The 15,561-nt window shown below is 35.4% G+C and overlaps 1 protein-coding gene across 1 annotated transcript in view; it reads right to left on the reverse strand.

Moving 5' to 3' along the window:
* The window catches only part of rab11fip4a (RAB11 family interacting protein 4 (class II) a), a 97,192-nt gene that overhangs the window by 67,804 nt on the left and 13,827 nt on the right, over window positions 1-15,561 (reverse strand). The window contains 2 exon segments of the mRNA NM_001002533.2: window positions 7,854-7,939; window positions 14,890-14,977. Coding sequence (NP_001002533.2) covers window positions 7,854-7,939; window positions 14,890-14,977 — 174 coding nt within the window.

Raw genomic sequence — 15,561 nt, forward strand, 5'->3', positions numbered from 1 at the left:
GCCTACCCAATTCACCTGTACTGTACCGCACGTCTTTGGACTGTGGGGAAAACCAGAGCACCCAGAGGAAACCCACGTGAACGATGGGAGAACTTGCAAACTAAAAAACAGAAACGCCAACTGACCCAGCTGGGGCTCGAACCAGCAACCCTCTTGCATGTGAGGCAACAGCACTACCTACTGCGCCACCGTGTCGCCCATCATCAAACAAATAGAAGATATAAAAATGTATTGTATATTACGTTATTTTCTAGAGGTATGTCAAATTGTCCAATATAAATAAATAGAATTTGAATAATACAACGACATTTTAATTACTAGTCATGTCTTGTTTTTGCTCTTGTCTTTAATGTCTTGTTGTGGATTTTGTCTTGTCTCATTCTGTTTTGTTGTGTGTTTTGTTGGGTTTTTTTTTACACCGAACCAAATTAATAACATTAAGAATAAGACGGCAAACTTTTAATCCTGCCTGGCTACAGCACTTCCCCAACACATCCTGTAATGTTTAAGAATTAGGTCAGTAGACAGGTGTGATACCAGGTGTAAAAACACGTCTAACAGAAACTGCACAACATCACTGAACTGCAGCTTAACTGTATGCTGGGCCATTTATAAAACATGTTCATGACATAAACGTCTGTCATGGAAACCTTCAGGCCATTTACAGACACTCTATCTTATAGTGTCAGTTAAATTAACATTTGAATGCTTTTTTTGTTTTTGGGAAGTGAGAGAGAGGGAAAGAAAGAGAGAATGGTGCTGTGCAGAAGATCAATGCGAAGCTTGAGTCCAGCGTTCATTTGAAGTGCTAATAGAGTCGTTTGCAGCAGAGCACTGAAAGAGCAAAGAGCAATGCAGTACTTCATTTGCACATCCATACACAACAACCTTCTCGCAACAGAAATACTCTTAAAAACTACACCTTCTTTTCTATTTGAATGGATAGAGATCATTAGAAAACATTAACTCTATCAGAAACACTACGCACAAGATTTTCACTACATTATCTCGTTTATATCAACAATTTACTCAAACCGTTCAGACTATGGCTCAAACAAAGCTGCACAATTGCCGGCAAATTTCTAGATTGATTCAGATTCCTCTCCCTATTCTTCAACTCTTTTATCCAAGCGTCAAAGTGTAATTAGTGTCTTGACAATGCAGTTATGAAGCTCATAATTACATCCACAGACTGAGTGAATGTGACTGTGTAGGAGGACTGTTCACTGCTGCAGTGTCTAATATCCACACAAACCCAATGATCCAGCCTCACTTGGATTATATGTGCTGTCTGACAAATAAAAATTACTGCCAATGATAACTGAAGGATGTTGCTAATTCCAGTACTATATATACACATGTATCAATATACATGCACACTGGAATTCTGAACAAATGCCAATTCTTGTATTTTTATGTTCAAAGGTTTGCTGTATTATTGTTTCCAGCTCTGTTTTGAGCTTATTGCATTTTATCTCTTTACAAACACTGCCATCTAGTGATGATTCCAGCACTGTTGATCTAAAATAAATCCGGTTCATTCTTTCATTAGAAACAGCCTTAATGCTTGGTGTGCCTGACTTTCTCACGCATTTGACTGTAAAAAATAAACGTATTAATCGACTCTATGAGGGGGGACTGCCTCTATACTGTATTTTCACAATGATTTAGTGCTGATTTACAAAATATTTAGATAAAATCAAGGTTATCAAATATATAGAGATGCATTTATTCATTTCTGACTAACTGACTGACTGACTGACTGTAATTTTGGCAGCCCAGGACACTCTTGTCATTAACATAAGTGGTTCAATATACAAATGCATGTGAAGAATTCATTTAAAAAATCTTTTTAGAGTGTTTAAATGGACCTTTTTAAGCTCATTGCTTATTAACTAAACACAATTGTACACTGTAAAACCCAAGAAGTTAGGATAACTCAAACCATTTGAGAAAACCAATTGCAACAAACCATTTAAGTTCAAAATCCTAATGAGTACTGTGAACTCAATCCATTTGAGTAAATGAAGCCATTTGAGTACAGTAAAACCCATTAAATGAAGCAAACTAAAACCAACTGAGTACTGTAAAACCCAATGAGTTAAGGCAACTTAAACCATTTGAGGAAACTGATTGCTACAAACCATTTGAGTTAAAAAAAATGTATCTATATGAGGACTGTGAACTTACTCAATTTAAGCTGAAGTAATGAGTTATTTAATTTACTGAGTTCAAAACTCTTTTCAAATGTGTAGAATTAACTTTCAGTAAATTTTGAGTTAACTACACTCATTTCATTTCACAAAGTTGACTGTTGGGTTTCACAGTGAATGTTAAATTGTCCAGTATAAGTAAATCTATATAAAATTCGATCAAAATTGAAGAACAAGTCTATTTTTAATGTTGTTAATGAATCGATAACACTTCACTATGGTTGTGCATGAACAAAACAAATAGTTAACATGATTTAGCAAACAAAAGCATTTTATAATCTTGGCTTATGCAAAGATTATTAATTAATCATATATAAACAGATATACATTTTCAAACATCACTGTGTAAATGCACCCTGAACATTTCTGCACAACAGAAATACACAACAAGCCTTCATTTCATTCCATTTTACTATGGAAAACAACAACAGTGAAGACACTTTGACTATGAAGAAAAAGACTGAAAAAGAGGTCTGCGATCATCACTGGGAGGACAGCACTTTTGCATTTCTGTCTGTTTACCAGCAATGCATTATTTGTATATAATTAGGGAGATGAGACAGTCTCATTCTAGAGATTAGATTATTGGACAAAATCCTACATCTGAGCTTAGTCAATAGATTTAGGTCCATTTCATTTTCCAAGAGGACAAAAAGAGTAAGACTACATGCCAATATTTGCTAAAAGTGAATTTTAATTATCTTTAAGAGTATATTAGTAAACTGATGACTGCATAGATAGAAAACACGCACTGAATGCCACAAAACACTTGATATCATTATAAAGATGTAGGCCTGGGTCAAAAACTCAGAGATGTCCAAGTAAAGAGAACATGTAGCAATGAGATATTTGAATAAAAAACAACAACAACAACAACAACAAAAACTCAGAATGTCAGTCCAAATTCATTGTTTGTCCATATGATTGAGGGTGAAGCAAATAAATAAAATTGAAAATGATTTTTACAAATCCATCACAGGTTATAAAGTTGTGGTAATAGTTATTTTAAGTTTATTTTATTTTAAGTTTATTTTATTTTATTTTATTTCTCACATTTCTGGAAATCTATATTAGCCCAACTTAAATAGGAATAAACTAGGTGTTTGTGTGTATTGCTAGTTGCGGCAACTATAAATGTTCCAAAACAGAATAATTTAAGTACTTTACAAAATGGTTTAAAAACACCGTAATATATACTATAAATTTCCATAGTTTTTTCATACAGGAATTTAAAGATTATAATGAGATTTTGACACAATTTATGCATATTTTCATTTTTTTTTTTTAGTGAAAATAGGCTGAATAATTTAGCAGAATCAAGGTTGCTGCGTAGTACAAGATGAGAGCACAATGACAATTTACAGCTGCTGAGTTTTAACACAGGCAGATAAGGCAGTGCAGAATAAAAATGAACGTGTCAGCTTGCTACATTTCCACTGTTGCCTCTTAGCATGTACTAATAAACTATAATCTCGGTTTTGTAAACCCTGTTGTCATTGTTTTGCATTTGCATTTTTATTTGCATATAAATATGAAGCAGAACAATGAAAAAGCACCACAGGAAATACAAAATGTAACTGTTTTCATACAGAGTAGCCTAATCCAGAATGTCAGTCCAAGTTAAATTATTTATCTGATCCAAGCAAGCAATTCTCAATCCCAATTCTGGAGGTCAGGACATCCAGCATGTTCTGGATGTCTCCTTTGTCTGTCACATCCATTAGTCTTTCATTATATGTATGTTGTCAGATTCCTTAGAATCAATTTCAGTCTGTTAATTTAAATACTATTACTAGACTAAATACTAATACTATTACAAGAATATAGTATAATTATTTCTAGAAAAAAGTTAAATTCTATGAGATTGGTTAACTTAATATTCAGGGGCAAAACTGACACAGCTCCATACTCCACACAACAGATGAATGAATAAGAAGCATTTACAACACATTGAATGGATTGGTATTACTGCATAAATCTTGTTGTTTTTTGTTTCATTTATGTTCAGCTAACAAATATTAGTTTTTTAGTTATAAAGTATGAAATGCAAATGGATGGAAAATGAATTTGCAATCAGAATACATAAGGCTTATTTGTTAGGCCTAAATACTTATTTTTGAGTGTAGCACCTGTCCTGCGAGACACAACATTTTGTTCCATTGTATGTCCACATACAGTTGAAGTCAGAATTAATAGCCTCCCTAAATTATTAGCCCCCCTGTTTATTTTTTTCCACATTTTCTGTTTAACGGAGGGAAGATATTTTCAACACATTTTTAAACATATTAGTTTAATAATTCATTTCTAGTAACTGATTTATTTTATCTTTGCCATGTTGACAGTAAATAATATTTTACTAGATATTTTTCAAGACACTTCTATACAGCTTAAGTGACATTTAAAGGCCTATCTAGGGTAAAAAAAAAAATTTAACTAGACAGGTTAGGGCAATTAGGCAATAATTGTATAACGATGGTTTGTTTTGCTATTGGTGAATTGAAAAAACTAAATTGGCTGTAGTGTGTGTGTGTGTGTGTGTGTGTGTGTGTGTGTGTGTGTGTGTGTGTGTGTGTGTGTGTGTGTGTGTGTGTGTGTGTGTGTGTGTGTGTGTGTGTATGCAAGAGTGTATGGATGTTTACAGTGTTGGGGTGTGGCTGGAAGGACATCCTCTGCGTAAAACATATGCTGGATAAGTTAATGGTTCATTCCACTGTGGCGACCCCTAACTAATAAAGGGACTAAGCCAAAAACAAAATAATGAATGAATGAATGAATAATGACTTTAACAAATTTTGTAGTTGTTGGACTGTTGCACTTTTTTGTGTTGTCAATATTCTCATGTTTATGTAGTTTCTATTGGTGTGTGTGCACTGTTATGTGCAATGTTTATGTATGTATAACCACTTACGATGATATTTTGGGTCATTGGAATTGGTATTTTGGGAGTCGCAAGCTGATAGATTTGATAGCCCCTGCAATAGATTATGCACAAATAATCAGATTTGACCTGACCTGTGGATGCAGCTGTGAAGTCCTTAATTGCATAATACCACACGTAAGTGTCTCTGCATATCGAAAGTGTCTGTGGATGTCAGAACTCCTCTTCACTCTGTTTGATTGACAGCTCCATTGAGTCATATACGGCATGTTGACAGCCGCCATTAAAGCGTCCCGTGTCAGGTTATGTTTTACAAGGCTTAAGCGGTAACTCAAGCGGCTGCCTGTGAAACAGTGGCAGTATGGATGGCTGTGTATGTGTGAGTGAGGGCTGACATGCTGGGGGCGAGTTTTTGGCTACACTTACTCTCATACATCAAATTCACACAAGCCAAGTACTGAATCTGTACTACTGAGGCAAACGAAAGGAAGGTCGTTTCGATGTAATATTGAAGAACAATAGATGCCTCTGCCTGTTAAGTGTCCTAATGCGTCCGGACACACTGCCAAAAGAAGTGCTTACAATTTCTGGCTTACCGCTGCATTAAATGCATTTATATGGTGCAAATGAACACAAAAAGAGTGAGTAGGAGTGCATGTATTGCAGAAAAGTGAACCAAGATATGCGCAGCGATTATCTGAATGCAGACTATAGCCAAAACAGTATTTCTTTTAACAAATAGGGTTAAATCCAACCCAGGCTCATTCTGAAAATGTACCCTGATATACTTTTCTGGAGAGCGCCAAATACTTACAAGGAGCTACATTTTTTTGCAGTTTTTGTTTTCGCGAATACACCAAAGGCCGCTGTGTACGCTTTTTCAGATGTCGAATCTCTCTCAGGAGTGCCATTCGCACCTGATGTTCACGTGTAAATCCACCAGAGGCCGCTGTGTACGCTTTTTCAGATGTCGAATCTCTCTCAGGAGTGCCATTCGCACCTGATGTTCACGTGTAAATCCACCAGAGGCCGATGTGTACGCTTTTCCAGATCTCAAATTTCTCTTGCAAGTTCCATTTGCGCCTGCTGTTCTCGCGTAAATCCACCAGAGACTGCTGTCAACTGACTAATTTACTGACTGACCAACCAACTGATCCACCAACCCACCCACTCTTCCCTAAAACCAACCAATAGTATTTTAAAAAGCACCAATTAACCCGTCCACCCTCTTCACTAAACCCAACCGCAGTGTTTTAAAAAGTAATCTAGAAAAAGAAAAGCCCCCACCTGATTTTTACAAAGTTTTCAGATTTTACCACATTCTCACCCTGTTATTTACTTGTTTTTTTTTTTGGCTTGTTTTTGTTTTACCTGCTTTCTGGAACCGTTTTTCACCAGACTCAAACCCCGTTGTCGTGGTCAACTCTGCTTTGCATCTCAAGTCCGCTAATGTATGTGTCGAGCTAACTAGACAAACTGATAACAGCGGGAAAGCCGTCCATAAGAAGGTAAGCGGTCAGCTGGTAAGCAAGAAAGAAACATCATACCACCCCATATCATTCGTTTAAAACACTAAATGCAGCCATATGTAGCTCTGGCCAAATAATTCGCAATCTTCAGAAAATTAAATAAGGGTTCATTTTCAGAATGAGCCTATGTGGATTAAAATAGTTTTAATTGCATCTCCTTGCATATTATTGATACATTTTAAACTGTTATTGTAACCCACCGTTGTGTCAATTATTGACTGCTGAGTTTAAAAGTGTAATTTAGATTTAACAGAAAAAAAAAATGGGCTTGTCGATATTTGGCCTAACGTTGAGCTAAAACGACCCAGCCTTTTTTAGAATGTAGATTTTAAAAAAAGGAAACATTTATCTGTACTGAAGCAAGCACAGAAGACCTTTTAAACCCTTCAGTCATTTCAGACAGCATCAGTTTTGTCAAATATAAATATATTAAGCAAACAGTTAGTGTTGATGAGATGGTTCTGCTCTCTAAAGAACAATATCAGTGTGTATATACATCTAAGAAAATCTTAAAGATGGGTTATTGATCAAGCCAAATACAATAAAAAAGTAAAAAGAATCTACACACTGCCCCATGCCACTGCCATAGTACTGTTCTGGGCAAAAGTGCAAGCAGGAATGGGCAGAGCAGGGAGAGTAGCAGCAAGTCAACTCCTCATGGTGTAACAGAACAGAACCCGAAAGCATTCATAAACCATTATGATTATGAGTTTATGTAAATGCCAGAGAAATGAGGCTGATTGCCATTTACTTAGCTAATATACTTTGAAGCTAGAAGGAGTTAGGGATGGTGGAGGCAGTGTAGAATTGGTGAGCAGAAAAATGCTGAACAGGGACCAGATATATGATTTAAATAGACTAATGTGACTGATGTCAGAACCAGACTGGTACACATCATGAACAACTGACTGTCAGCTGATGCAAGCTTGACTGATGTGTCAACATGTGTTGGAGTGAACAATATATGCTCAATATCTATAGACACCTTTAGACTTTTGAAACAGTAGTTTTAAGACCCTCTTTGATTCCCACAATGCAGTAAATGGACACTATCCAGTAGGTGCAATTTAGGTTCACGACGTGCAAGCAAAATAAAGACAAACAAGACGTTCTCAACAAAGTTCAAGACAAAGTGTTTTCAGTAGAGCAAACCTATTCTCATGATGATTGGAGAGCCAATGGCTATATGTCAGAAACAAAAAAAACAATATCAAGTATCCAATTTGTGCCTACCTGATAGTAGTAGCCATTGTCTGTCTGGTACGGCTGTGCTGCGATGGTGGGGGTCCCAAGTGCCGATTTTAGGATCTCCTCACAGCCTGAATTGTAAAAAAAGAAATATTAATGTCATTACTATAGTGATTAAATACACTTTATCTATTGCTTAATCCTTGGCTCCTCAGAAAAGTAAATAAGTGGAGCAGTGGATAGCGCTGTCACCTTACAGCAAGAAGTTCGCAGGTTCAAGCCACTAAGTCAGTGTGTGTGGATGTGAATGCAAGAGTGTATGGGTGTTTCCCAGTGTTGGGTTCCCAGTGATCCGCTGTGTAAAACATAAGTTGGCGGTTCATTTCGCTATGGTAACCCCTGATTAGTAAAGGGACTAAGCTGAAAAGAAAATGAATGAATGACTCAATGATTTGGTTTTGACTGTATGTTATACAAATATCAAGCTAGAGCAATAAAAATTGAGCAAGTAAAAGATGAAAAGTGCAATAATGTTCTAGTAATATTGACAATGAGAATGGTGTCTTGGATAATGTCCCCTGAGGATATTACACTTCAATCAATAATGGAAACACAAAATGGGACCAGCTGTTTTTGTATAAAATAAAATGAATAAGAGGACTGATATTGCATTTATTGTCACATAGCTGATGGCAAATATTAGGAAAAAAGAAACTCCATTTCAACAGAAGATCAATGACACCTGTATCTACTACACCACTGCCTGTTAAATAATAAGAGGTAAGTGCAGGTCTAGACAATGCTTTACTGACACACAGATGCTGGACAGTATCTTGCATCAACTTTCTTATGATCCCAACAGTAGAAAAATATATTTTTTAAAAAATGTAAAAGATGCTTGATACCATGTCAGTAAATTTGGTCATTTATTCACTTCATTTTCCTGGAAATTTGTTTACAAGCAAGGCACAATGCTGGATTTTAGAAAGACTAAAACTAAAAGATAATAATCTGCCATATACACTTAATTCAAATAGATTTAAAATGTAAGTAACTGTTGTTACTGCATTGCTTTATTTTCACAGATTGTTTGATATACATAGTGTTGGGCACATTCCTTTAAAAGAGTAATTAGTTATAGTTGCTAGTTACTTCTCACAAATAGTAACTGAGTTACATAATTATAAAAGTAACTAATTACCAGGGAAAGTAACTATTGCGTTACATTAAAATAATCTAATTTGTCAAATGACTATAAAATAAACATAAAACATTGTACATCAATCTATTTTAATGTTGTTGTGCGACAATGTAAGAGACAATAGCAGTAAGTCCTCAACTATATGTCTAGATATTATTTTGTTTAATTCCGTCTAAGCAATGCGTGTTTTGCGTGGTTTTTTATTACCTAATGGCTTCGTTTTCTACTTTGGTAGCAGAGCTCACGTTATCACCTGCATAGCCACAAGTTTTGTGGCAGCATATGACGACGTGAGGTGCTTTATTAGATTAGAATTACTTGTCACTGATACAAAAAGCTTATTTTTTTCCATGGCCATAAGTTACGCGATACATAAACATTCCTGCCTTTCACATCAATGAGGGAAAAGTAGTGCTTATATTTCCAGTTTGCAAACGCTACCTTTGAACTTGTTGGATTTGCCATCTGTCTGACTCCTGGTCGCTGGTGTGTGTGTGTGTGTGTGTGTCACTGACTCTATTTATGTCAATCATCACGTTCTCAGACACACCAATCATCATCACTGATTGGTTATGTGTCCCTTCCCACACACACACACACCCTGAGACACTGCTCCGTGTCAATGAAAACCATGTCAGTGGTCTAAATTTTAGTAACGCACATTTTTTTATTGTCAGAAACAATGGCATTCTAACAAGGAAACGGCATTCTAACAGGGAAATGGCATTCTAACAGGGAAAACCGTAATTCAATTGATTAATTGTCACTGAAAAAAGTATTGACTTTACTAACGCAGTTTATTTATAATGCTGTTATTCTCATCTCTATTGATATATAGTGTGTGTGAGTGTGTGTGTATATATATATATATATATATATATTTTTTTTTTTTTTTTTATGTATGTATGTTTGTTTTTGACCTACATTTTTATCACAACAAAACCTACCTCACAACAACATCCTTCTATCAAACATGTATGTAGACGTTTACATTGTGTTCCAGCGAAAGGGAGAAAAGCAGGGAAGAAAAAAACCTATTACTTCTAAATTAACAAACAAAAATGATATATTTATTGATAGGTGGACCTGGAAAATTGTGCAAAAATTTAAAAAGCTTCAAAAAGATGATGAATGCACTTTACGCAAGTACGCGTGTTTGCATCGCCATTACTACATTAGTTTATAGGATTTTCATGTACCTGTTTTATTTTTAATAGAAAAAAATATGCTTCTTAGATTCTGTATTTTAAACAATTCATGAAATGTGAAAATACCCACACCTAGACATTGTGGCCATTGTGCTGCATTTATAAAAGCTTCTGTCACTACAGATTTCAGAGCCCTGTTTGATATCATCTTGTGTCTAAAGCTGGGCTTGAATTATTGAACTACACCCAGTTTAAAATTTAGGCTTTCATTACTACACAAATAAGAGCCAGAAAAAATATCAGGATCCACGTTTTTATGAAAACTGAATGTTCAACAGCAGATATCATGCTGACAGAGGCACCTGTTCTCTTAAATATACGGCACTGTTTCTCACACAAACAGACATATCTGCAGAAATACAACAGGCTAAGTAAAATGCCATGAATAAATAACGTACTGAGACGCACAGTGAAGGGCGGTCCAGCCCTAGAATCCATTTATAGACACATAACATCAAGTGTAGAGAAGGCTCAGTGCTCTATGTAACATCTCAAGTGGGCCACAGCTCGACTTGGCTGCGGGAACGTCCCAAATGGGAATACTTTGTGGGTAATGCATAAATATATAAAGCTATGCACAACAGGCCTGCTTTAGCACATACTAAAGACAGAGCAAGGGAGAAAATAGATTGGTGCAATCCTGCTTCTTTTAAATGCATTTTAAACTAAAAATCAAATAAAAGAGGAGATGGATGAAAAATGGATGCCTTTATCTTTTGGTACTATTCTCGTTATTAACAAATAATTGACTAAGACTTTTAGCTTAATAAAGTACTAATTTGCTGTTTATTAATAGTTAGAAAGGTAATAGTTGGGTTTAGGTATGGGGTAGGATTAGGGATGTGGAAAAAGCTCATACTTTTTAAGTGCTAATAACAGACAATGTCTTAATAATAGGCAGGTATTAAGCCAATAGTTAGTAGTGAGAATTAGAACTTAAAGTGTTACCAAAGTGTTAATAAACTCAATATACAACTTGACTTGTGAACCATGTTCAGGAATAAAACACAAAATCAGATCACTTTTACTGTCACATCAGCAGCAGCACATGTTATGATGAGTGAAAAGCTTAGGTGCTGGCTCCAAATATAACAACATACTCCGAAACAATATTCTCTTAACAGGTAAATGCGGTATATACAAAAGACTATAAATTCATAAAAGAAAACACACATTACACACAAAAAAGGTGTGCACGTACACATAGTTTAAAAATTGGTGGATAATTACTGTAGACAGTATTGTTCATTCATTTCCAAAAGAGACAAAAGCTGGCCTCCAGACGCACATGATTTGTCCCAAGAGTCTTCTCTTAATGACTGTTACCTTTGCCTTGTTTAATTAGGGTTTAAATGGCACTTGGGAGCGGATTTCCTTACAGCTTGCATCAGCAATGCATTAAAAAAACACAGTCAGTTTTACTAAAGTCAGAAGTTTGTTAAATAGAAAAGCCTTTTTCGTGGCTCAAGTTATTGCATATGCATTTGTTGGAGTTTCCATTTCAGGTGTAAAACTTATAAAAGGAGAGTATTTTAATAAATCTGTGTAAGTCCTATGACTTACACAAAGCAGCACTTAAGGGAGGGAGGGTGGTTATAAAGGGTTGTGTGTTTTTAAAGATATAATAATAATAATAATAATAATAATAATAATAATAATAATAATAATATACAGTTAAAGTCTCATTTATTACCGCCCGGATTTATAGCCCCCCGTTTTTTCCCCCAATTTCTGTTTAACGGAGAGAAGATTTTTCAACACATTTCTAAACATAATAATATATTATTTTAATAACTCATTTCTAATAACTGATTTATTTTATTTGCCATGATGACAGTAAATAATATTTGACTAGATATTTTTCAAGACACTTCTATACAGCTTAACGTGACATTTAAAGGCTTAACAAGGTTACTTAGGTTAACTGTGCAAGTGAGGGTTATTAGGCAAGTTGTTGTATAATGATGGTTTGTTCTGTAGACTATCGGAAAAATTAGCTTAAAGGGGCTAATAATTTTGACCTTAAAATGGGTTTTCAAAAATTCAAAACTGCTTTTATTCTAGCCGAAATAAAACAAATAAGACTTTCTCCAGAAGAAAAAATATTATCAGACAAACTGTGAAAATCTCCTTGATCTTTTCAACATCATTTAGGAAATATTTAAAAATAAAAGAAAATTAAAAGGGGGGCAAATAATTTTTTCTTTATTTTTCTTTTCCTTTCCTTCCATTTCAACCACTGACACTGCTACTACCACCTGCACAGAAACCAACAGCACAACTGGGTTGTAGGTTACCAGGTTAAGGTCACAAATGGTTTGAAATTTCGGTTTGAACATTTGATTGATTGAGATGATGAGCTTCATACAAGATCTGGCAACATGCAAATTATGGAAGTTTTCTGGGAGCAATAACAAAATGAGAAAAATGAAGAGATTTGTGTAAAATAGAGAGGACTCTCTGGAAAAAGAAGTTTTGGCAGGTATAGATCCTAATGAATTTACTTCAGTATTGTGACATTTCCAGCTAAAACACAATACTGAATAGAGGGCAGGGTTTTATTTAGCAAACTAAAGGATGGAGAGCAGTGGCTAAGGATATTTTGCCCAAACCGCCAAACAAACGGCATCAGAAAAAGAACAACATTTCAGAGCAAAAGCTAATTATAAGATGTTGATTATTTTATTAAAATTATTATAATAATAATTATTATTATTATTATTGTTGTTGTTGTTGTTGTTGTTGTTGTTGTTGTTGTTGTTGTTTATTCTGTGGATTCGCTTGAATGAATGAATTGTTCACATCTAAATTTAGTAAATTTTGTTATTAAGAAAAACTTCTGGCTTTGCCACTGTTGAACACACACTGCTTTCTCTTTAGAAGTACTTCACAGCAGAAATTAAAATTGCCTCAAGTTTGCACCTCTGTTATTTTTCTCTCTGTTATTGTAAAGCCTTGAAATGATCTGGTCTGCATATGCAGCATGTACTGTAAATAAAGGTGACTTGACTCCACCACACACACAACAGTGCTCCTTTGGGACCCCAAAAGGACGAACATCAGTTTCTGCTTTGCGGATTTGGTGTGCGTGCTGGGAAACAGGGATTGGGGGATTCATTAGTGAAAGAGTGATTGGGAACACCACTGGGCCTCATTAAACACAGGACACTGGGGGACAAAGCCCTGGGCCTGAAGCCCATTTGGCCTGCCTGCTTCTCCATAAAGCACTGGCAGAGATAGACGTGACACCCGGGTCCTCGTGTCTGCTGGTGTCCTGCCTATTCAGCTGGCAGATATCGGCTTCATAAGTTTGCCAAGCTGCGCAAGTGTCCCTGGCTGACAAATGTTACCCTGTTTACAGTGCTCTTAATGACAGCGAAAAAGGGAAGAGCTGGTGTGCCCATCAAGACAAGGCAATAAGTGTCCTAAAGCAACTATAAATAATGTGAAATTACGCTGCTGAGCCATGATTACACAGTAACCATGTTTGGAAACCCTAAAAATCCCACTGTAATCAGGAATAACATCCCCCCCAATCTTTTAACTGAGAAGCTCAACCCACACTAACAAGTGAATTACTTTGCTGTCGTTATATAGGAAAATGTTTCAATCGGATAAACGGTTCATTACAGGCACACCCAGAGATGCTCGTAATTTTGCTGTTCAAATGTGGTTATTTTCAATTAGGCAGATCAAGAGAGTTCAGCGGTGAAGCACACATCTCTAATCAGATTTTGCTCACTCATGCTATTCATTATCCCTGAGCATTACAGATTTTCAGTGGACACAGAGGTGGATGGAGAACGCCAATAAGAATGCAGAACACCCCTTTATCAGTTTTGGATTTGGGTATTTAAATGGCTTAAAATTAAATGGAGAGATAATACTCGACTGGAGTTGAAACTGCATTTATTTGAGAAATTGTGCCCACTTTCTTTCAGGATGTGTCTGTATAAAGGAACATGGTGTCTAGCAACTCAGCCTTCATCTCTGGAGAGCGATTCGGTTTGGAACACTTTGTACTGAACTGATCCACTGCTTGTGACAGAACAAGTATATATATATATATATATATATATATATATATATATATATATATATATATATATATATATATATATATATAAAACTAGACTGTATCAACTTTTTTGTTTTCAATCAGAGTGCTATTTTATAGCCAGCGAACAAACTAATTGGGCAAATCTTTTTAAATAAATTTTGTTCTGAAAAAAAAATTGTTTGTTCTGTAGACTATCGAAAACATATATAGCTTAAAGGGGCTAATAATTTTGTTCTTAAAATTGTGTTTAAAAAATTAATAACTGCTTTTTTTCTAGTTAAAATAAAACAAATAAAATATCTCCAGAAGAAAAAAATACTATGAAAATTACTATGAAAATTTCCTTGCTCTGTTAAACATAATTTGGTAAATATTTAAAAAGAAAAAAAATTTAAAGGAGGGCTAATAATTCTGACTTCAACTTTATATATATATGAAGTAAATTTATTTAAGCATTAGAATGCATGATGATTATTTTTGCATATAATATTTACATATTATAGCTCATATTTCAGATATTTTTACTGTGATGTTCTCAAATCTCATTTGATCTTGTAACAACAGATTCATCAACAGCATTTATGAAACATTGCTCAGAAACCATCATCTTACCTTTGATTGCAAACACTCCATGACAGAAATCTTTGAAGTTTATTCTGCCGTGAGCGTTGGGATCCAAGTACTTGGCAAACTTCTTCACCTGAAAAAAAAAGGAGGACAGTCATGAGAGCGAGATGCATAAAGGCACCTTGATGATGAGGATGGTCACATGTTCAAGATGGTACCATGCTATAAATAAATAAAAGAGCAGATGTGTGTGTTATGAGTGGTCAGATGCTGCAGTATTAGAGCGGCTGTCAGGACAGGTCAGCAAGTCTCTGTGATGGACAAACGTCTAAGAGAAATAGACTGATCCTGACATACTGCTGACACCTGACAAGACTCGCTTACTCGACTCCTACACCATTAGCCTTCAAACACCTTGCTCAAGCGTGGCTGCCTCTTTCAGAAACTGTATTAAGCTGTTTTTTTCTGATGACACTGAATAATGTATTGCTCAGAGGCTGTTTTTATGGCGTAATAGGCTTAAATATCTCAAATGCGCAACTAAAATTTGCTGAACGAAAAACAAACATTGTTAAAGTCTGTCAAAAGCTTTTAAATGAAGGTGAGTCATATAATGTGATTCTGAAAAAATGTAATAAGAAATGTAAATAACTATTTTGTTGGTTTTAAACTCAAACATCTCCATGTGCTCAGCAGACACACAACGTCATTAGACAT

This window comes from Danio rerio, chromosome 3 (genome assembly GCF_049306965.1).
Source record: "Danio rerio strain Tuebingen ecotype United States chromosome 3, GRCz12tu, whole genome shotgun sequence".
NCBI classification, from domain to species: Eukaryota; Metazoa; Chordata; class Actinopteri; order Cypriniformes; family Danionidae; genus Danio; species Danio rerio.